Source organism: Xiphias gladius, chromosome 11, assembly GCF_016859285.1.
Source record: "Xiphias gladius isolate SHS-SW01 ecotype Sanya breed wild chromosome 11, ASM1685928v1, whole genome shotgun sequence".
Taxonomy (NCBI): Eukaryota; Metazoa; Chordata; class Actinopteri; order Istiophoriformes; family Xiphiidae; genus Xiphias; species Xiphias gladius.
The window spans coordinates 7,778,984-7,798,128 of record NC_053410.1 but is presented as its reverse complement, the minus strand read 5'-3'; the positions used below and the strand labels follow the sequence as shown (position 1 = coordinate 7,798,128).

Below are 19,145 nucleotides of genomic sequence, written 5' to 3'. Positions count from 1 at the left end.
TTGAGCCGATTTTTCTGATCTGCCCCCATTTTGTGTGTTAATTTGCTGTTGCTGCTGTTTGCAGTTACTGCAAACTCAACACTTCCTCCATCTGTTTCATGTTACAGGCCCGTCAGTGGCTCAGGGGACCTAATCCCTTCTGTTCCCTGGAAGACTTTTGCTGTGCATCATCTGCAGGAAGTGTTGCGCTGCGTTAACAGAAACTTACCATTGAGAATTAAAAGCAAAGTAGAAGTAATCAGTTACCAAGTACAATACTTCTGTTTTAAAAAGAGGAACTGCACCAAAGTAGTCAGTATGACATGACTATGTTGATGTATTGAAGAAATTGCACACCATGCTATATTTACCTCATGAGCCATTATAATACAGGAATTTTGCCTATTATTTAAGAATCATGATTCAATGTTTTATGGGTAGTCCAGTGCAAAGTAATGCGGCTGATCACATCCAACATGACAGGAGTGTGTTTAGCTTCAGTCCCTATGGATACAGTGACAAAGGAGAGGAATGGGCAGAGGCCCTGTGGAAACAGAATGACAAAGACGGGAGAGAAACGAGCCCATGAAAAACGAAGACAAGGAAACGGGCTGATGAGAACCACATACCAGTGGTCAGATCCCCACTAGTCTGTTTTTGTATACTACGGTTCCCAATGGGAAAAGGGTAGGGGATGATAAAGCAGGATGCATTCATCCTGAGGATTACACTTGCATGATGGCAAAATACAAAATATTTGCACACCTGCGATACTAATGATGTTCTAAGGTTGTTACTTCATTCTTCACTAATTTGAGATGAATTGCGTTTGTAATTTCAAAAGTGGAAGTTAGCTTGCGTGTTTGTGCGTACTGTACTCAGAAGCTTCAGTTTGGAAAGGCGGTCAGTGTGTTAACGTGATCTCCGGTATAACAAGCTTTGATTCTAACAAGATTAAGGCAGAATTCCAGGTACTGTAGCTGTCGTGTAAAGATTTAAACAAACTTGAGGTTGTACTCTGAGTACTCATGATGGGATTTACAGAGCCACACTCTACTCTTGAACCACTATGACATCTATACACCATTGTCTGGTTCTTGTTACTGTGCAGACACCATAACGGGCACAGAGTGATGTATTTGGGGAACGGCATGGCAATATTTGACAATAAGGTGTCCTGTAAAATTCAACACAAAATCCTATAAATTCATTCAATGTGTTATTTCATTTTCCCACTTATTTCATATTAGCCTTGTCAGCTAATGGGAACGTCACTAACAAAAATGACTGTCAATTTTATTGGTTATTGGGTTAGTTGTATCCCTACCAGAAATGTAAATGATTTGATTTAAGTATGACTTTTATCTAGGTAATTGAGTTAGCTGCATGTACGAAGTGTGTATGTATAAAAAAAAAAACAAAAACAAAAAAAAAACTGACAATCTTGATTTGATGTTTCAGTGTGTCGTGAGTGGATGACTGCTCATGTTGGCGTCAGCCTGTTTTAATTTGTAATGTGGATGTTACAGGAACACACCTGACCTGTTAACCTTAGCATGGTCTTAGCAAGCTGCTCATCCGCCCGAGATTCCTCTTAATGTGTGTGTTTGTGTGTCTCTCTCTCTCTCTCTCTCCCCCCCCGCTGAGTTTGGACAGTACAGCTCATAAGCTCTGTCCCCAGCACGTGCCCAAATGTAGCCTGCATTTTCTCTTTGTGTGTGTGCATTTAGCCTGCTTTCTGTGTGTGTGTGTGTGTGTGTGTGTGTGTGTGTGTGTGTGTGTAGGCATGTGCCTGGCTGCCCATGCTGACTGTAATGTAGCCTGTCATATATAGGTTAACACTACTCCCTAACCTACCCAGCCAGTCAAAGCCAGGAGCTGGGAGGAGAAAGCCCAGTGGCCCCAGGCCTCCACATTGGGCTGCAGTGCCTATCGACAGCACTGGCTTATTGACTGGCCGTCTGGCTGACTTGCTGACTAGTTGTGGGCCTTGCTCGCTCTTAAGCTGGCTTTCTGCCTGTCTCTCACTAATCTATTTGTCTATTTAAAAGTCTTAGGTTTACTTTATCAGCAGGAATGGGAGCGAGGCAATAAGTAGGATTTTTGACTCCTGTGTGTGTTTTAAGTCCCTGTATTAATTTGCCTACTGATCCACTGGGGGGGGGGGGTCTGCCCGTCTCATGCTTGTATGTGTGGAATCAGAGACGGAGCCAAAGAAATGAGGGGTGAATAGTGTAGCGTTGTCATGGTGTCGTTGTCGTGGCCGCCATGTTCTTGGCTGACTGTGACCATGAAGGAATGTGTGAATGGGTGACTTTTTTTTTTTTTCCTCGCCGTTTTCCTCTCTTTCAGCCCCTCTTTCTCTCTCGCACACCTCATCCACCGTGTCACCCTCCTCGCCCTGACAGGATTACAGCCTCCTCTGTGCTTTTTTAATTAATGGGTTAAATAGACCCCCTACTATGGACCTCGAAAGGGGCTGAGTGTGTGTGGAAGGGGGGAGATGGGGCGGTCACATGACTGTTCATTTAGACCACTATTAAAAAGAACCCCTGTGTCCTTCTGATTAGCATGATATTGTGTATGTGTGTGTATCAGGGGGGAGGATGATTAAAAGGCTAATTAACACATCCACACTGCATCCGGTTGACTTAGGAGACCGGCTTTTTCATTTGAAACAAGAAATTCTGCCTTTTTTTTCTTTAACATCTTTTTTGTAACACAATACCTATTGTATTCCAACAAATTCTTGACAACATTTTTTTTTTTTTTTTTTGGTTTTTGTCATCAACATGTAAATTGGAATAAATTGGTAGTTGGGATTTTTGGGACACGTACATGGGATTTACTGTATATTTTCCTGAGCATGAAGCAGGTCCCTAGGGTTTGGTTCATGTGAAATAGATGTGTGTTTTATCAGTCTTAGAAACAGGGCAGCCACACGGTATACTTATTAGGAATATGCTATTCAGCCAGGCGTCCCCTGTGACTCTAAACATCCATCAAGCTCAGTGTCCTTGAGGAAGATAAAGAGTCCTTCCCCTTAGACTTCCTCTCTCAAACGGAGTAGGACAGATAATATGCATAAAAGCAAATCTTGATTATATACTGCTTTTGCTGTATTTCAGGATGAACCTTTTATTTAGCTGTAACGGCCAGAGATATGGCTGTGCTGTTCTGGAGTGCAAAAGCACAGATGTAAACATGCAAATGAATGCATGACTACACATGTGCTACATGCATGCATGCATGTGGTGTCCTCTCCTCCCCCCCTACTAAGGGCATGTTGACCCTCATATATAGGTCATGCGATGTACATTCTTTGAGGTGAGAGGTGCATACGACGAAAAATAGAGCTGCTCTCCAGCACTGTTGATGCAAGGCTCTGAAAGTCTGAAGTACATGAGCAGTGTTGTTTTTCCTAGACAATCCCAGGGCAAAATGTAGCATAAATTAATTACAGGCATAGTTTATTTTAAGGGAGAGCGGTTGGGATTTACTATTTTTCCCTCTTGGGATCGGTGCAAGGTAGACAAAGGACGACACTGTCAAAACATGCTGCCCCCCCCAGTGTGCCAGAACAAATTATATTATTGAATATTTTAACAAATGAATTTTCAGACACAGTATATGAGCAGTGAAATGAACTAACTGTTTCAATAGATTCAAGTGATGTTTATCTAGACGTTTGATTGTATAATCAATCAAGTTATGTCAATTGTGCTGTATCTCATTTGACTATGAATATATAGCATTGTGTTTTTAGATGTAATTTACATCAATCCACATTAAGCAGTTAGGAGCTCTTTCTTGTTAACTTTAGAGTTTGAGTTAAAACATGGGAAAGTAATTAGTTGATAGATGCATGAATGGCTGCTTAGTACTCACCATGTGACTGACAGATAATTAGCATATCAAGCTTTCCAAAGAGACAGAAAGACAGACACAAATTGCCAGGTCAACTTTTTGCACTAGTTAGTTGAGCTAATAACCTTGTCAGCAAATTTGCTTCAAAGACAGGTTTGACGCAAAATGAGGTTTGAAATTCTAAAGGTTTTTTCAATAGATATGCAAATGGTAATTTGTTGCAGATAACAGCCGCTGGGGAGGTGGTACTGTGTTAGTGTGTGGAATGTGTATGAGGCTCCCTAAAACATGTTGACACCCGTGATAACATCAGTTGTCATGCATGCTCCTTTTTTAAAAACCCCTCGAGCGATTGCAGTCAGATTAAAAACACAGAGTTTCTGTTCTGCTAGCATTGAGAAGATACTTCTTCTCTTTGATTCGGACAAATGAGGAAAAATGAGATCATGGTTAAAGAGAGAATTATTGACCGTATTTTTAAGCTCAGATGACTGTTTACTCCCTTTACCATGCTAATGAAACCCTTCTCAGTAGTTTGAGGTACAGTCTATAGAAGGTGTATCGGAGAATTTTCAGTGCTTCACAAAGATGTCTGAATCTGATTTAACTCCCCAAATACTTTTATTTGAAGGCAGGAGACAACACAGTGTGAAACGCCGGTGACATCAGATGGAAGGGGCAGCTTTTTTATTTGGCTCTGTCTCGTAACTTGTCTGTGGTTTCTTTAACATGGTTGTGGCACTGGACTTACTGAAAAAAGGGTCCATTGTCACTGTGCTGCTAATGTTTTTAGTCAGACACACACCCGTTCCATCACACGGAGCAACACAGGGTCAAACTGAAAACAAGCCAGTGACATGCACTTATAAACATTAACTTTAAAATGTATCTGTCCACATCTTCGACTGACATTTATCTTTGCTATAAACAGTGATTAAACAACAGTATGCCATTTTTTTTTTCTCCGCAGAAATCCTAAAGCCACGGTACAGAGGACCAACAAGAAAGTGAACAATGACCCCACACTGCGCATCCAGAACCTTTCTATTCTCATCAGGCAGATTAAAGCCTATTATCAGGTAAGATTGATTTCAGCTGAACGAGCTGCAAAGTCAGACATCACTTGTTCTCTCTTTTTTTTTTTTTTTCTTTTGCTTCATTGGAAGTTAAGGTTGTTCAACAATGTCCATGTTGAGGGTGAAGGTTGAGAGAGATTTTTTGCAGTTATCTAATGAAAGAGCACGTGGATCTACTGTTATGGGTAAAATCATGCTGATTTTGATGTACACTCTGGTCCCATGTTCCCTTATGCCTGAGCCGGGGATGGGCTGCATTCAAACGGTGGGTTTTAACCTCTTAGGTTACAGTGAAAAAATGCTGCTGGACAACACAGCTTTCACTTGCACCCGCAGAACTGATGCGTCCACACAAGCATATACCACATAAAAACTTGGCAGTATAAACAAAGATATATTTGCGGTTTTGTGTGTGTGTGCGTGTGTGTGTATGTGAGTGACTGCATGTGATGTGGTATCATCACCCCCCCCCCCCATATCCAGATGTTGGAGGGGGCCAAGTGAATATACAGAGACATCAGGAATATGAAACACATAAAGCCACTGATGTGGTTCTGCTTCTCCCGCTTACTCTGTTGAATATCTGGTATTTATTTTATTTTATTTTTAATTTTATTTTATCGACTTGGAAACTTACCAAGTCACATGTAGTTAAGTCTTATCTCATGTTCAGGCTCTGTTTTCTGCATAACACAATATCAGCTCATCAGGGCCTGAAACACATCAATTTACATTCTCACCACAGTTAATCATTACTTGGACCAAAAGGAAATGATGGAGACTTCCTATTAATGTAATGGGCTACACAGAGAGAGAGAGGAGGAGGAAGTGTGGGGGAGTAAAAGATGGTGGAAAGATAAAAGAGGGGCTCTTTGATAAGATATCAGTAAGTGAGCCCCGCACTTCTCATATGCAGCACTTCAGTGCATATTTGATGATCTGATCACAAGTGGAAGGATACAATGATATACAATTAGTCAGGAAATATTTGTACTTGTACTGCATTTGTACGCATGCATCCTGGACCATCTCTTGACCCTTTTAGTCAGCTTTGCACCATGCACATACAGCACGCTAAACCGCTGATTCTGCCTGTGTCAAACAGCTCAGATAAGGGTTTGCAGCCTATACTCGAGGCTAAATGCTATAATGTCACTGTAATCCTAATCTATAAACCATATCTATCTGTATGGCTGAGTGTGAAATTGTATTTTTTCCCACTTGCCAGGCTTTGGTTTCTACATTGTGAAACCAAAGCCTGGCATGCCAGTTTCTCTACATTGTGCAAATGAATTACTTAGTGTGTTTTCAGGACATTATTATATTGTATCATGTCAATCATCCATATTGTCAGGTCATTTTGAAATGTTAGGTGTCAAGAGTAACAATATATGGTGGTTTCTGATTGTATTCTACAGTATAATGTGATTTCAACACAAATCAGAAATCAAGGTAAGTTAATGCTGCAATCGTACAGTTCTTTGTCTTTAAATGATTCCTGTTAAAGTCTGCTGTCATTCAGTATTAAGTGCACAGTGTCAGTTCTTTACTGTGTGCAACCTGTTATGCGCATTGTGAAACCCAAGAGTTCAGCAAATTACACACAATCCAGAGAGAAGATGATTCACTATATATTGCTGCAACAGTGTTTCGGCTGCGTTTGTGACAACCAGGAATTGAGCATGACCCAGCATGCTTTTGCGACAGTGCAGCGCGTTCAGGAATGTTATCATGGCCAAGCAGTCGCACTGAGAGAGAGGCAGATTTCCCACACTTAAGACTTAGGACTGTGATTCATATCCTCGGGTGCTGTGGCTGTGCAGAGTCCGTGTAAAGGCAATTATTATGTAAATGGTGGCATTCGATTATAGATATATCAAATGGTGTAACAATGAATTGTAAGGCCAACTATAGCTTTTAACCAGCCCTAATCACATTTTGTCTAAGTTGATAGTGTTAGAATAACACTGAATAGTTCTTAAGGTTGTTGTTTTTGTTGTGTTTTTTTTTAAATCTTTTTTTAATAAATCTGCTGTTTTCATGTCTGAAGTCAAGGGAAAAGTGTCGATAATTGGTTAATTGATTTGTGATATCTGGTTTGCCGTGGTTCTAAACATCTTGTTAATCACTGCCGGGTCATCTTATTTAAACAATCAGCCTATTGTGTCGACTTTGGCATTATAAGCCTACAAAAGCTCCACTAGGCTTCCTCAAACGGCCAGCAGAATGATCTGTCTGAGTCAGTGGTTGGGTCAGTGGCCGCTGGGGTTAAGTAGTGACCAGCAGAGTTGGTGGATGATGAGATGACGGGAAAGGTTAAGGACATTACTGAGGGCTTCTGGGTGACTCGATTAACTACAGGAAGTGCCCTGTGTCTTTATCATCCAGGCTCCAGTATATTTATGCAATACTACCAACCTTTTTTGTCCAAAAGAAAACAATACAGAAAATTTGAAATGGCCCTTTTTTTTTTTCTTTTTTTTTTTTGCCATGGAATGGATGTGCACATTGTAAACCTAATCTAGTTCATCTGCCCGGTTTCCTGTTAACCTCCAGTTGAAAATGTACTGAATTGAACTGGATAATTGTTTTGTCTTCAAGTTGAGTCAGCCTTGGTCGATGTGGCCAAAGTATTCAATACGGGGACGTAAGCAGGTACAGAGGAGGTTTTCTCATCCCTTTCTGAAAAATGTTTTGGGTGTTGTTTTGGGGATCTAAATGCAGGGCAAGAATTAAATCATTAATTTGTTTGTGGGGGCATTTAACCCATACTATTGTGTAATCTCAGTTGTTTTAGCGTTAGGAGGACATTGTAAGCCAACAATCTCATGTTCGTCTGCGGTGTTTCGTTAATCTTCTCTGTTTGTCCCTGATTGCACTATTGACCTGCTGGTCACACTGTTGTTCAGCCACCACGTGTGTCTGCAGGGTCTCCCTCACAGAGACCACCTACAGGTTAAAATCCCTGCTGTCCTTGCTGTGTGCCCGTCTGCCCCCTTGATGGCCTTTTATGGGCTTAACCAGACCGCTGAAAGTCATTCAGTGAGCTGGTGATGAGATGGACTTGCCTGTTTAAGTGGACATTTTAGTGTGTCCTTTTAGACAAAAAAACACACTATATCATAAAGTGTTCTTTGTTACATGGGGGCTATCAGTACTTCATATCTATGAATTTGGTGTTTGCATTACATAAAAAGTCATGAGTAGACTTCACTTATTTGGTTCAGACCTTCTTGATTGTTTGCTCTTTGAATTATTTCAGTTCCGTCATCCATTTCCCTTTTGATTTCCAACTCTTTGATTAACAGGTGGTAGACTTTTAGATGATTAGCAGCTTCAATAATTGCAGCAGTAAAATAAGAACCGCTTAAAGTGTTAAGAGGGTGGGTGTGAAGCGAAGACACCGACTCGGATTAGTAATGGTCAGAAGTAGACACAGAATCCAAGAAGACTGAGGCAGAAAGTAAGTATGAGAGACAAGTCTGACTTAGAAAGAGATGGACAGATTCCCCATCCTTTGGTCTTCGTTTGTCAGTAGGGCAGAGACAGACAAAAACAGCAGCGCTACGAAGTAGACCTGCATTAATTTGTGTTGTCATGCATGCATACAGCATCCTGCTCACACACAGACAGTGAGTATTTGGACAGTGACGCATCTTTTTAATGTTTTGGCTCTTTACTGCAGGTCATTGGATTTGAAATGAAACAATGACTTCAAGATTAAATTGCTGACTGTCAGCTTGAATTGGATCAGAAGGTGTTAAGACCTTTTGTTGGACAGTGTGGGTAGTTGTGGCCTGTTGTGTTTTTTTTTTTTTTTTTTTTTAACGGCTGTGCTGTTCACAAATTTGGGGTGGAGGGCAGTCTATGAAAAGGGCTATATTTCCTACGTGGGTCAACATCAAATCAGTTGTGCTGGAACACAGAGCCAAAACAGCACAAAATGTGCTCATGTCTAAATACTTACGGATCACACTGCACCTACCCACGCTCAGTTTCTGTCTGATCAGAAAGTCGATCGGAACCGGTTCTTATTAGGGTAATGAAGAGTAGAACTGCCTTTGAGATATGCTTTTGTTGTGGTCTCTTTTTCCCTGCAGTTGGTTTGTCGCTTACCGGTTTCACGTTTCTAGAGCCATATGGCTGGAAACAGAACCATTCAGGTCTTAGGCTAATGGATTTAGCAGGTTTTAAATTTACTGTACTTCTCAGCACTTTGAAAGAGGACCTGGAGTGACTGGAAGCCTTGTATGGTTGCTAATGCTTCCTGTGATTTAATAAAATGATCCTCACTTAAGACTCTTTTAATTAAATTTTCCCAGTAGTCTTAGACCCCAATCAGTTAGAAACCACTCTGTGTGTAAGGTGATAGCCTAAAAAGTAATGCATCAACATGAGCTAAATTCATACACATAAAATAAATGTGTTATTGAAGGCAATGCAGTGATGCTTTTTAAAAACCTATGCTCTGGTGCCCATAGATGTGTTGTCTCCTCTATAATAAAAGCGCCATATTTCATTCAGTGTGTCTGGGAGGAGGAAGGAGGGGAAGACTTTATTGAACTGGAGACGTTGCCGACTCACCAAAGGATCTTCTGGTGTCAAGAGAAAACTAATTCATTAACCTTTTTGAACCATCAGAGGCAGGCAGTCGAGGACGTTTCCTGATACTTTGTCCCTCTCCTCCCCCATCCCTTACCGTGACTACTTTTCCACTCCCTTTCCCTGTCCCTTCGCTTCTGTACGAGATGTAATCCTAGAATATTGTGTATATGTGCGTGTCATTTTCCGCATGGAAAACGCCTGGAGATCGACTTTGTGCGGGAGTTGTGTAAAGTGAATTCGTGTAAGACAAGAAATTCAATAATAATGGTTTTCATTTCATAATGTGAGCTCCCCTCAGCTGAACCTGCATATGAGGAGTGTGAGTCAGTGTGTGTGTGTGTGTGTGTGTGTGTGTCTGTATCCAGAGTCTGTTATTCTGATGCAGTAGATTGTGTAGGAGTCAGAAGCCTAGACAGGCTTCAGACTTTGATTTCAGGATATGGTGAACAGATCAAGGCTGAACAACTGTAAATGTCTGTGTGTGTGCGCTTGTCCATATGAATGTACTGTGTATTTTTTATATTACATAGAAGCAGACATGATGAATGTGGTGACCTATTTTGTATAAAGTAATTATGTAATTATCACATCTCTGCTTTCAGAGTGGGATATTAACTTTTCCGGTTGGTCTTTCATTTCTGTACAGTAGAGTCCAAGGAAGGTTTCATTTCTCTGGTGGTCAGTCCAAATATATGCTGGGCCTCTTTTTAATTTAGTGGCCTTGGTTTGGCATTCTTCAGGGGGATGTGATATAGAGCCTCAGCCAGCTGAACTAAATTCTTTGTGCTTTTGTTGGCTTTTCTCATATCTTGCTAAGTGAATCACTTTATCCTGGTTTATATAAATCAGACTCTGAGAACATCTGGTGCCATTCAATGTCAAAACTACTCGCTCAAACAGATTTTTTTAAAAAAAAGAAGAAAATAGCTACTTTAGTGATAGTTTCATAAAAATATGCAAGCACCAGTGGATGCTATTCATTGTCATCGTGCTTTATTACAGGGTGATTTGTACTTAAAAGTGAAATTTTTCTCTGCTCCCTCCCTGCTTTAGATCTTACCCTTGGAAATAAGAGCAGTCCTTTCCTCTCTTTGCCAATGCTTTGGTTTGGGCTGTGGCGTAAAGGCTGGGAGCTCTGTTTTGACTTTTTAAAGGGTAACAGAGGCTACCATTCATGGCGAGCGGCCCTGGCCTTAAAGCTTTGCAAGGTTCTTTGGCAAAGCAGTGGGAATAGGTAATGTAAGTAAGTTTATCAGGCCTTCTTTAGCTGTTACTTGTTATCAGCTATGGACTACGTTCATCAGAATCCAGCATGAGAACATTTTGAAAGGAAGTTGCACAGTCTTTTTAGGAAAAAAAAAACTTTTTTAGCATTTCAGTGCATAATTTTGGCCTCTTTCTCCCTCATTTGGTCTCAGCTGTTTATTTAATGAGCATTCAGTATTCGAGCTTGGAACACTGTCACAGTCTACGTCCTCTGCTAGCATTAAACCTGGACATACATGAGTGTTAGACCTTTGAGATGACATGGCTGTCTCACTCCCTTGCCTTTTCTGTCACGCTGAAAGAACACACATGTTTAATTACTGATATTATTAAACTTGTTTTCTCTGCTCTAAAATACCATGAATTATCTAGTGTTATTTTTTTCTGCAAGTGTTCTTCCAGGTTAATGAGAAGAAGACTTCAGGAGTTCAGCTTACTAAACTGTTGCCTGGTTTGGGGCATAAGAGCCTGGCTTGAGCCTGGCTTTTTTTTTTTTTTTTTTTCCCCCCCTTGTTGACCTAAAGCCTCACAAAGGTGCTCTGTTACTGGGCCAGAGTGAAACAGACACACATACAGTATATCCTCTCACCCTTACTCACATGCATTCATCCACACATAATGTGCTGAAACATACTGTAGCTGTGGATGGTTGTTTTTGTTTTTGCCTTAATCAAAAATGGAGAAAATAATTTTTAATCCTTCTTATTACAGCTTTTGCCTAAAGTCAGCGGCCATTTTCATTACTTTCAACTACAACTTGGGCATAGAAATATAATTTTTTTTGTTTTAATATATCTTCTTTTATAAGTCTGGAAATCCCCTTTGACTCCCCGTCTTTCTGCCCCTTTCAGCATCCGTCATGAGCAAATCAGTTTATTAGGGCATGTGCTTGTAGCTGCAGGCTAAAAATGTGTTTTCATGCAGGCTCACATGCTAGTTAGTCTGAATGTCCTGTTCATGTTGTAGTAGCTAGATAACTAGTCAGTTTTTTTTTTTTTTTTTTAAGCAAATCACATAGGCAGCAGGCAGCCAGACATCTCTTAATGCAGGTTGGATAAGGCTGATCTGTCTGGCTCAAGCCATAAAATGGACTTTAAACTTAAAAAAATACTACTACCTGACTCTATTAAAAAGAACTATCAATTAGCCATATACGTAATTGTGCTGCACTGCTAGAAGTCAATCTGTTTCTTGTTTCTGCCAAAACCACAAGCTGATTTGGAAAAGTTTACAGGTGTTTACTACAGTTTGATCCTGCCTGATGATGCAGCAACACATCCCATTCAAGTGAAATTGATTTGTTAAAATCAAAGCTACAGTGAATGTGGCCTCCCGTGTGGAAGGTTTTTCTGCTTTCACATTCCTGTCATTGATATGATTTCATTCTGAACACAGTCAACACACACACACACTGTAGTGTTTCCGATCTTGAGCAACAAGGGAGGCATTCCAGTAAATGTCATCCAAGTGTCATTTATTACCGCCGGCTTTTTAATAAGCTGCCTACTGTAAACAAGCACTCACTTATTCTGAGACACATTTGTGCACAAACATCCCCACTGTTTGTGAGCTTTCACGACCTTCATGTTGAGCGGTGTTCCCCGTTACACCCACAACATCTCACCAGTCACATCATGTAATCACAGCCTCGAGTGGGAACTGAACATTGGCTTACCAAAACAACTCGGTATGCCTGTAAGTGTGCCGACATGTCTGCAAGATCTTACTTTGTATGTTTTGCGCACGTGCCTACTGAGGTAGAGTACATGTGAAGAGGAATTTGTGCCAGTTATGATGTAGCGTTAGGTTCCCATATGCTAAAAGGGGGCTATTTTTAGGCGCTAGCAGAGTTGCCGTATTAAGGGGAAGCTAGAAGCTGGGTTCTTCTTTTCCATCACTGAACAGCAGCCTGTGGGTTGTGGTTCAGTGCAGTCGTCATTGCTCTATGGTTAAAAAAAATAAAAATAAAATCCAGCCTTAAAATTAAAATTTTAGTTTGAAGGTGATTATACTTTTTTTTCATTCAGCAGTCACACCTTTTTAGAATACAAAATGTGGGGGAAAAAGGGAGCCCATTTTCACTCCAACAATTGAAAAAACACAAGGCACAGTTATTAAAATGACCACTTTTAATTGTGCGATCGAAGTTGTAGCCGGTAAAAACATTTACTCAAAACCGCCACAGCAGAAAACAATTATCGAGGCCTCCTGGCCATTTTAGTACTACAGATCTATTCAGCGAATTAAACAGTAGGTTAGAGTTGAAAGAACAATCAGCTGGAAAAAAAAAAAAAAGAAGCTTCATTTGAATAACTTGCAATTGCAAAGGAATGACGTGTGTTTGCTCGTGTAAACTTTTCCAGCCAATGCGAAGCAGAGCCCTGGGGTGATGGGTGGGGGCTGAGGGATCGGGCTTTTCCAGCCCACCTGCCTCCTCCTTTGAGACGTGCAGCAGGATCAACCCATCCACTCGTTCAGCCTCAGGGCTCTGTTCTAAAAAGCACTCTAGCTGATAGATAACAGCGAAAAACAAAAGAAACAGGGTACTAATGGCTCGTTCTCTCCTCCTCCTCATGTAATAGATGATCTGTCCATCTGGCCAACAGTAGACCCCAACTGCTGTTCTTTTCATTGGAGTTTACTGTTGAGCCAAGAGCAACTGTTGCTGATTTTTTTTTTTTTTTTGGCCAGAGCATATCTAATTAATAATAATCTCCTCAGTTGAGGAGATTTTAACATTGTCTTGCCACACTGCTTGTGGCCAGCTTTCATCCATGGACAATCACTTTTAAGATTGTTGTTTTCCTGTTAAAATACTAGTTCCTTAGTCTAGTAAAGAGAACAGGGTATCAGTAGAAAATTTTGTCATTCACCCAAAAAGCTATTGTGTGGGTCTGTTACAGTGCTGAACAGCAGGAAAACCTTTATTTGCATTGATTCTATTCATGGGGATATAGTGAGATCAGGTGTTGACTGGTTTCTCTGTGTGTGTGTGTGTGTGTGTGTGTGTGTGTGTGTGTGTGTGTGTGTGTGTGTGTGTGTGTGTGTGTGTGTGTGTGTGGGGAAGAGGAAGCACGCTCCTTCCCGTTGTTGGTGGTTATAACCTTTTCAAGTTCATAATCTCTGCAGTTTTTTTTTTACCCAGGAGAGAGCTTATGTGTGTGTGCGTGTGCATGCACATGTGGGTTTGAACATGTACTGTACCATGTGTGTCAGACTCACTAGCATTGGGAGACTAAACCCATCTCCCCGTTTCTATGGTAACACCCCACGTCTGCAGAATGGGTGTGATTCAGGCTGTCAGGGTTCAGGCAGCATTTATATTTACATGCACGAAGACACACACACACACACACACACACAGCAGCGGCAGCACAATTAGCCCCCTGTTAAAGCTGCGCCGGTAGCGGAACTTGTGCTTGGATGGATAGATGGGAAGGAGTCGTAGGGAGGTGTGTGTATGTCTGTGTGTTGAGAAGGGCTAGTTTAACAGACAGGGTTCCTGTGAGACAGAAACACAGCAGCCTTATAACCTTTCCACTGACACCATTTTAATACAGACTCTCACACATGTATGTTTACCTGATCTAAGAGCACATGCACTAGTTATCCTAGCATGGCCCTTGCCATGTATTACACTCACGGCTCTGTGTGTCTACAAGGCTGCTGTCTCGATCAGGAGAATATTCTCTCTATTGTCAGTCGATGTCCACTCAGCCCACATTTAGCCCAAGACAATAGAGTAGGATGCAGAGCTCACAATCACACCTACCTCCATAATTTGTTCTTTAAAATATGCTAAAGTATATCTTTAGTTAGTATATCAACAGCATAGGGAGGATGATGCAGATCAAATTAAGTATTGTCAGTCCTTACCAGACCTGCAGAGCTAACTTGAAGATTTCATTGCTCTGCTCACATATACACAAAAGGCATATCTTTTTGCACGTTGTATGCATACAGACAAAACATATTGAGAGTAAATTCCATTGTGTTTGACAAGCTCCCCTTTAACCGGCACCTCGTCTGTCTAAGTGTCTGTGGGATGGAAGAGGAGCCAGTTTCGAGGAGCTGCTGGAATCAATAATACAGCAATATAGTGTAAGGTTAGGGGGATGGGAGGGAAAAAGAAAGAGGAGGAGGAAAAGAGGAGGCGGCAGCTCAGCCCTGCGTGCCTGGAGTGAGAAGTGATGGAATCAAAGCTGCATCTCTCTCACATTCTTCCCTTTCCCCCTCCTATTTGTATTTTCTTTTTTTCCTCCATTCTCCCCACCATTTTTTTTTTTCTGCCTAACCACTCACTCCCTCTTTGTGTGAATATTGACTCTTTTGAAAATTTGAATGACTGGCTATTCCACATTTTCCCATGTGTTTATGATTTAGACGGCGAATATTGAAGAGTGACACAGTGACCGAGCCAAGGACGTTTCTGCTGTCCCAGCTACAGCGAGGCGGCGAAAACTTTCCATTTGAAAGCTGTGCTAGCATGTGTGCGTTCGCGCATGCCTCTCAGTGATTGCAGCACATCGCCGTGATATGTTCTTTGTGGTGACTGTTCTCTCCCCTGCACTGTCCATCATGTTTTATGCATGAGAGCTAAACCTTTGCCAGTTAATCCAAGAGGAATATTAGGCTACTGTAGTTTAGCTTTGATATTAGCCTGCAGCTAATCCTCAAAGCGTGTTATTACCCACATCCCTCAAAAATACATTGCATTTGACTAGAAATATATTTAAGTTGCTGAATTAAGAGCACATGCATTATCCAATTTTATCAACATACAAATAAAGTTGGTTGGACTTGCAGCTCTTTCTCTTATTGGTAACATCTGTGTTTTGCCAATTTCCTCCTATTTCCTGCTCCTTAAGCAGCCAGAATCCTATAGTTTGTAAGTTGTGATTTAATTTCCCCCTTCATATGGCATAAAATATAAAAATTTTCTCGTACACCACTTCGTGTGCCTTGCGACGGAGAGATAAAGCTGTGACAGTGCCATACGCTGCAGGAAGGACACAGCGGTGTTACCACTCTGAACATCTATCAAGCACCTAGTCTGCGTTAGTCCCGTGGTACTACGATCTGCCTTAACTGTTATAAAGTCAGGTACAGAATACAGATTAAAAATAAGAGAAAATGCATCAGAGGATACAGGTGCATCAGATGTTTTTTTTTTTTTTTTTTTTTTTCAGAAAGCTCCAAGCTAACATCAGGGTAGATCGGGGAAATACTGACTAATGAGCAGCTGAATGGACCCTTGAGAAGGGAAGGGAAGGAAGGAAAAGTGGTACTGAATAGCCATAGTGTAGGGTTGCATCAAGCTCATGACTCTGCACAGCACAGATCATGCCACTGAAGGTCTTTATGTAAAAAGAGAGGAAATCCGTTGAAATGAATCATGTTGGGGGTAGAACAAGATTCGGTAAGCTACACTATCTGTTTGTGTAAAAAGTGGTAATATTGCCCTGCGCTTGTTTGTTAAAAGCTAAATACTCGAATCCCATCTGTGTGAACCTAGGGTGATAAATTGAAATGTCATTACTGTATGTTTGGGTGGTATGAAAAGTGTGACAGCCTGAAATGTCGTGCTTGCAAAGCAAACACATGCTGCCATTGAAGGGGACAGGTGTGACCGTGAGTTGAGGGGCAGCAGTGGTCATAGTTGGGACAGGTGTGTGTGTGTGTGTGTGTGTGTGTGTGTGTGTGTGTGTGTGTGTGTGTGTGGTCACCAAACTTGAGATCACGTAGGAGTTCTCTTCTCTGCGGTGACTCGTCGTTTTCTATAAGGCTAAAAGCACAATTAGCACGGTTCTCTCCACACACAATTCATGAATCAAACCTCGTGTGAACTGCAGAACTGGACCCACCATCGTTAACACGGTTATGCTGGTGTTGTTTTTTCTTCCTTAAAAGGCCCAGTATGTAATGAATTTGAGTCTGTGTGTAGCTGTTCACAGCAGCACAAATACAGGGCGTTAAATCAAGACTTAACAAGCGGGCCTATTCCAAAACCACGGCGTGACCTTTTCGTAACGAATAAAAAAGCAAAGGAAACAGACCGATTTGCTTTTCCTCCTGATACTGAAGAGAGAACTCGGGAGACGTCCTGGAATGTCCTAAAGCTTTAGATGGGTTGATTCTGGGCCTCACAGTTATCTTGATGATGCAGATTCTGTTTTATTTATTTATTTATTTATTTTGCCCTTTTAAAGTGTTGGCTGATTCAGCCCAAAGTGGCTGTCATGAATTCTACATGGTGAATTGGCTGTCAGGCACACCAAATGCCTCTCTGTGAGACACCAACTGTGGCTTTCTGAGCTATGCTGATTATTCTGTCTGACGCTTGTTGAGTCGATCTGTCTCAGTCGTCAGACATTGTGGCTGTTTGGTCATTTCGTACTGGAACTGCCTGATATTAGACATCATTCTTATTATGATCACAGTATATCATCATCAGTTTTGCTGCTGCCACCGCCTTATTTGTGGATGTCTATTATTCTCTATGCATTTATAAAACATTTGGTTTGGATTAATATTACTTGTAGCAGCAGTTAAAGGCTGATCTCATTTGCGTATCTGAAAAGGTAATTGTCCAATAAATTTTCTGTTGACATGGGCTTTTATATATTTTTTATTTATTTTTTTATTTTTTTCCCAAGGATAGCATCGTAATACACCATAACCTCTTTCCCTGCATGTCCCATACACCAGTGTAGACATAGAGATAGACAGTCAGGGCAATTGGGGTCAGTGCTCCTATCACCAACGACAGGAAACCATGACAACCATGCTCCTAACCTAATAACTGTGTCTGACAATCACTGCAAGCCAAACTTTGACCTTCACCTCAGAACACAGGGGCCTCTCTGTGTGTGTGTGTGTGTGTGTGTGTGTGTGTGTGTGTGTATGTGTGTGTATGTGTGTGTGTGTGTGTGTGTGTGTGTGTGTGTGTGTGTGTGTGTGTGTGTGTGTGTGTGTGTGTGTATGGAGGTTAAAGCATAGATCTGTTTGTCATGATTTTGGTCTCCTCTTGAAGTCAGACCATTTGTTTTCTTCATGTGAAGATGCACCAGTCTATTGAAGCGTCTATAAAAATGGGTGTCATGATGGTCAGTGTCACACATTTGTTCTGGTAGTGTATGAAGCATAGGTGATTTTTCTCTCCACACACAATTCATGAATCAAACCTCGTGTGAACTGCAGAACTGGACCCACCATCACTAAAAACAGTTGGGGACAACATGATAAAAACACTTTACAGTACAGTATGATACATCTTGTTGTAGCTCCTTGTTTCTGTCTGTCAGACTGTGCTATCATCTGCTTGTAACCAGATGTGAGTGATGCACTGGCCATCTGTCACCCCAGTCTGCACATCTTCCCCTGTAAGCCAGTATTTCTTCGGTGTCTGCGTCATATCAGACGGCCAACAAACGACCAGACGACCACAGGCGTCAGAGTCACCTCTGCTGCAAGCTCTGATAAGGTCGCAACTGTACTGAATAAATTTCCCTCGATGTGGACAAACATGGGCACGTGTGGGTTCTTCAAACACAAGCACATTGTGTGCATAGGCTGGTATATGAGATATAAGGGAAACTGAATTATGGTATTGAAGAACATCTTGTAAGAAAGAATGGTATGTTTGACATATTATTAAAACTGCATCTTAGGACTTAGGAAACATACTCTAAGAAAACATTTTCAAACATCTGCATCGACTATTTAACTGGTGTAAACTGTAGCATATGATATGTAGTTAACTGGTGTAAGTTTATGAACTCTGAAATCGATAGAATTGCTCTGTAATGACCTGTGTTTCACGACACCTGTTCACAGAACCCAGAAATGCCAGATGTATAATCTGAAACAGGACACACACAAGACGGAATCCCAGATCTTTACATAGTTTGACTTCGCTCAGCACTGATCCCGTGTATATACGTGAATATGATAATATTGACCATATGGTTGTAGTTATCGTGTTAGGGGTTAGACAGCCTACTTTTAGAAACGGACGCTAGCTTGTTCAAAGTTCAGTGCTAAATCTCAGACAAGAAAATCTCTGCATCTTTATACAGATTAGTGAGAAACACATAATGTTGCTTGTAGAGAAGTCTGTGACAAGAATATCCTAGTGAGTACGGTGTCCTCCTTCTGACTGGGCCTCAGCAGTGGCAAGTAGCAGTGATTTTACCTTCTTTTTTTTTTTTTCTTCCTATACCTGCAGCACTTGTGCCTCTCCAGTGTGACTTTGAGGTAGATTAGCAATGTGTTGAAGCTATGTTATCAGTAAGGTTTTGAATTAATCAGCTCTTGGTCACCTTGATTATTTTGAGAAGGCACGAAAGCAGC

At 41.2% G+C, this 19,145-nt stretch overlaps 1 protein-coding gene across 5 annotated transcripts in view; it reads left to right on the top strand.

Moving 5' to 3' along the window:
• LOC120796350 (girdin-like) overlaps positions 1 to 19,145 on the top strand; it is a 66,971-nt gene that overhangs the window by 6,118 nt on the left and 41,708 nt on the right. For all 5 annotated transcript variants that reach the window (XR_005708372.1, XM_040139092.1, XM_040139093.1 and 2 more), the window contains exon 3: positions 4,817 to 4,925. Coding sequence is in view for 4 of the 5 variants with exons in the window: in XM_040139092.1 (XP_039995026.1) it covers positions 4,817 to 4,925 (109 nt within the window). In the remaining variant the exon portion in view is untranslated. The remainder of the gene's footprint in view (positions 1 to 4,816; positions 4,926 to 19,145) is intronic.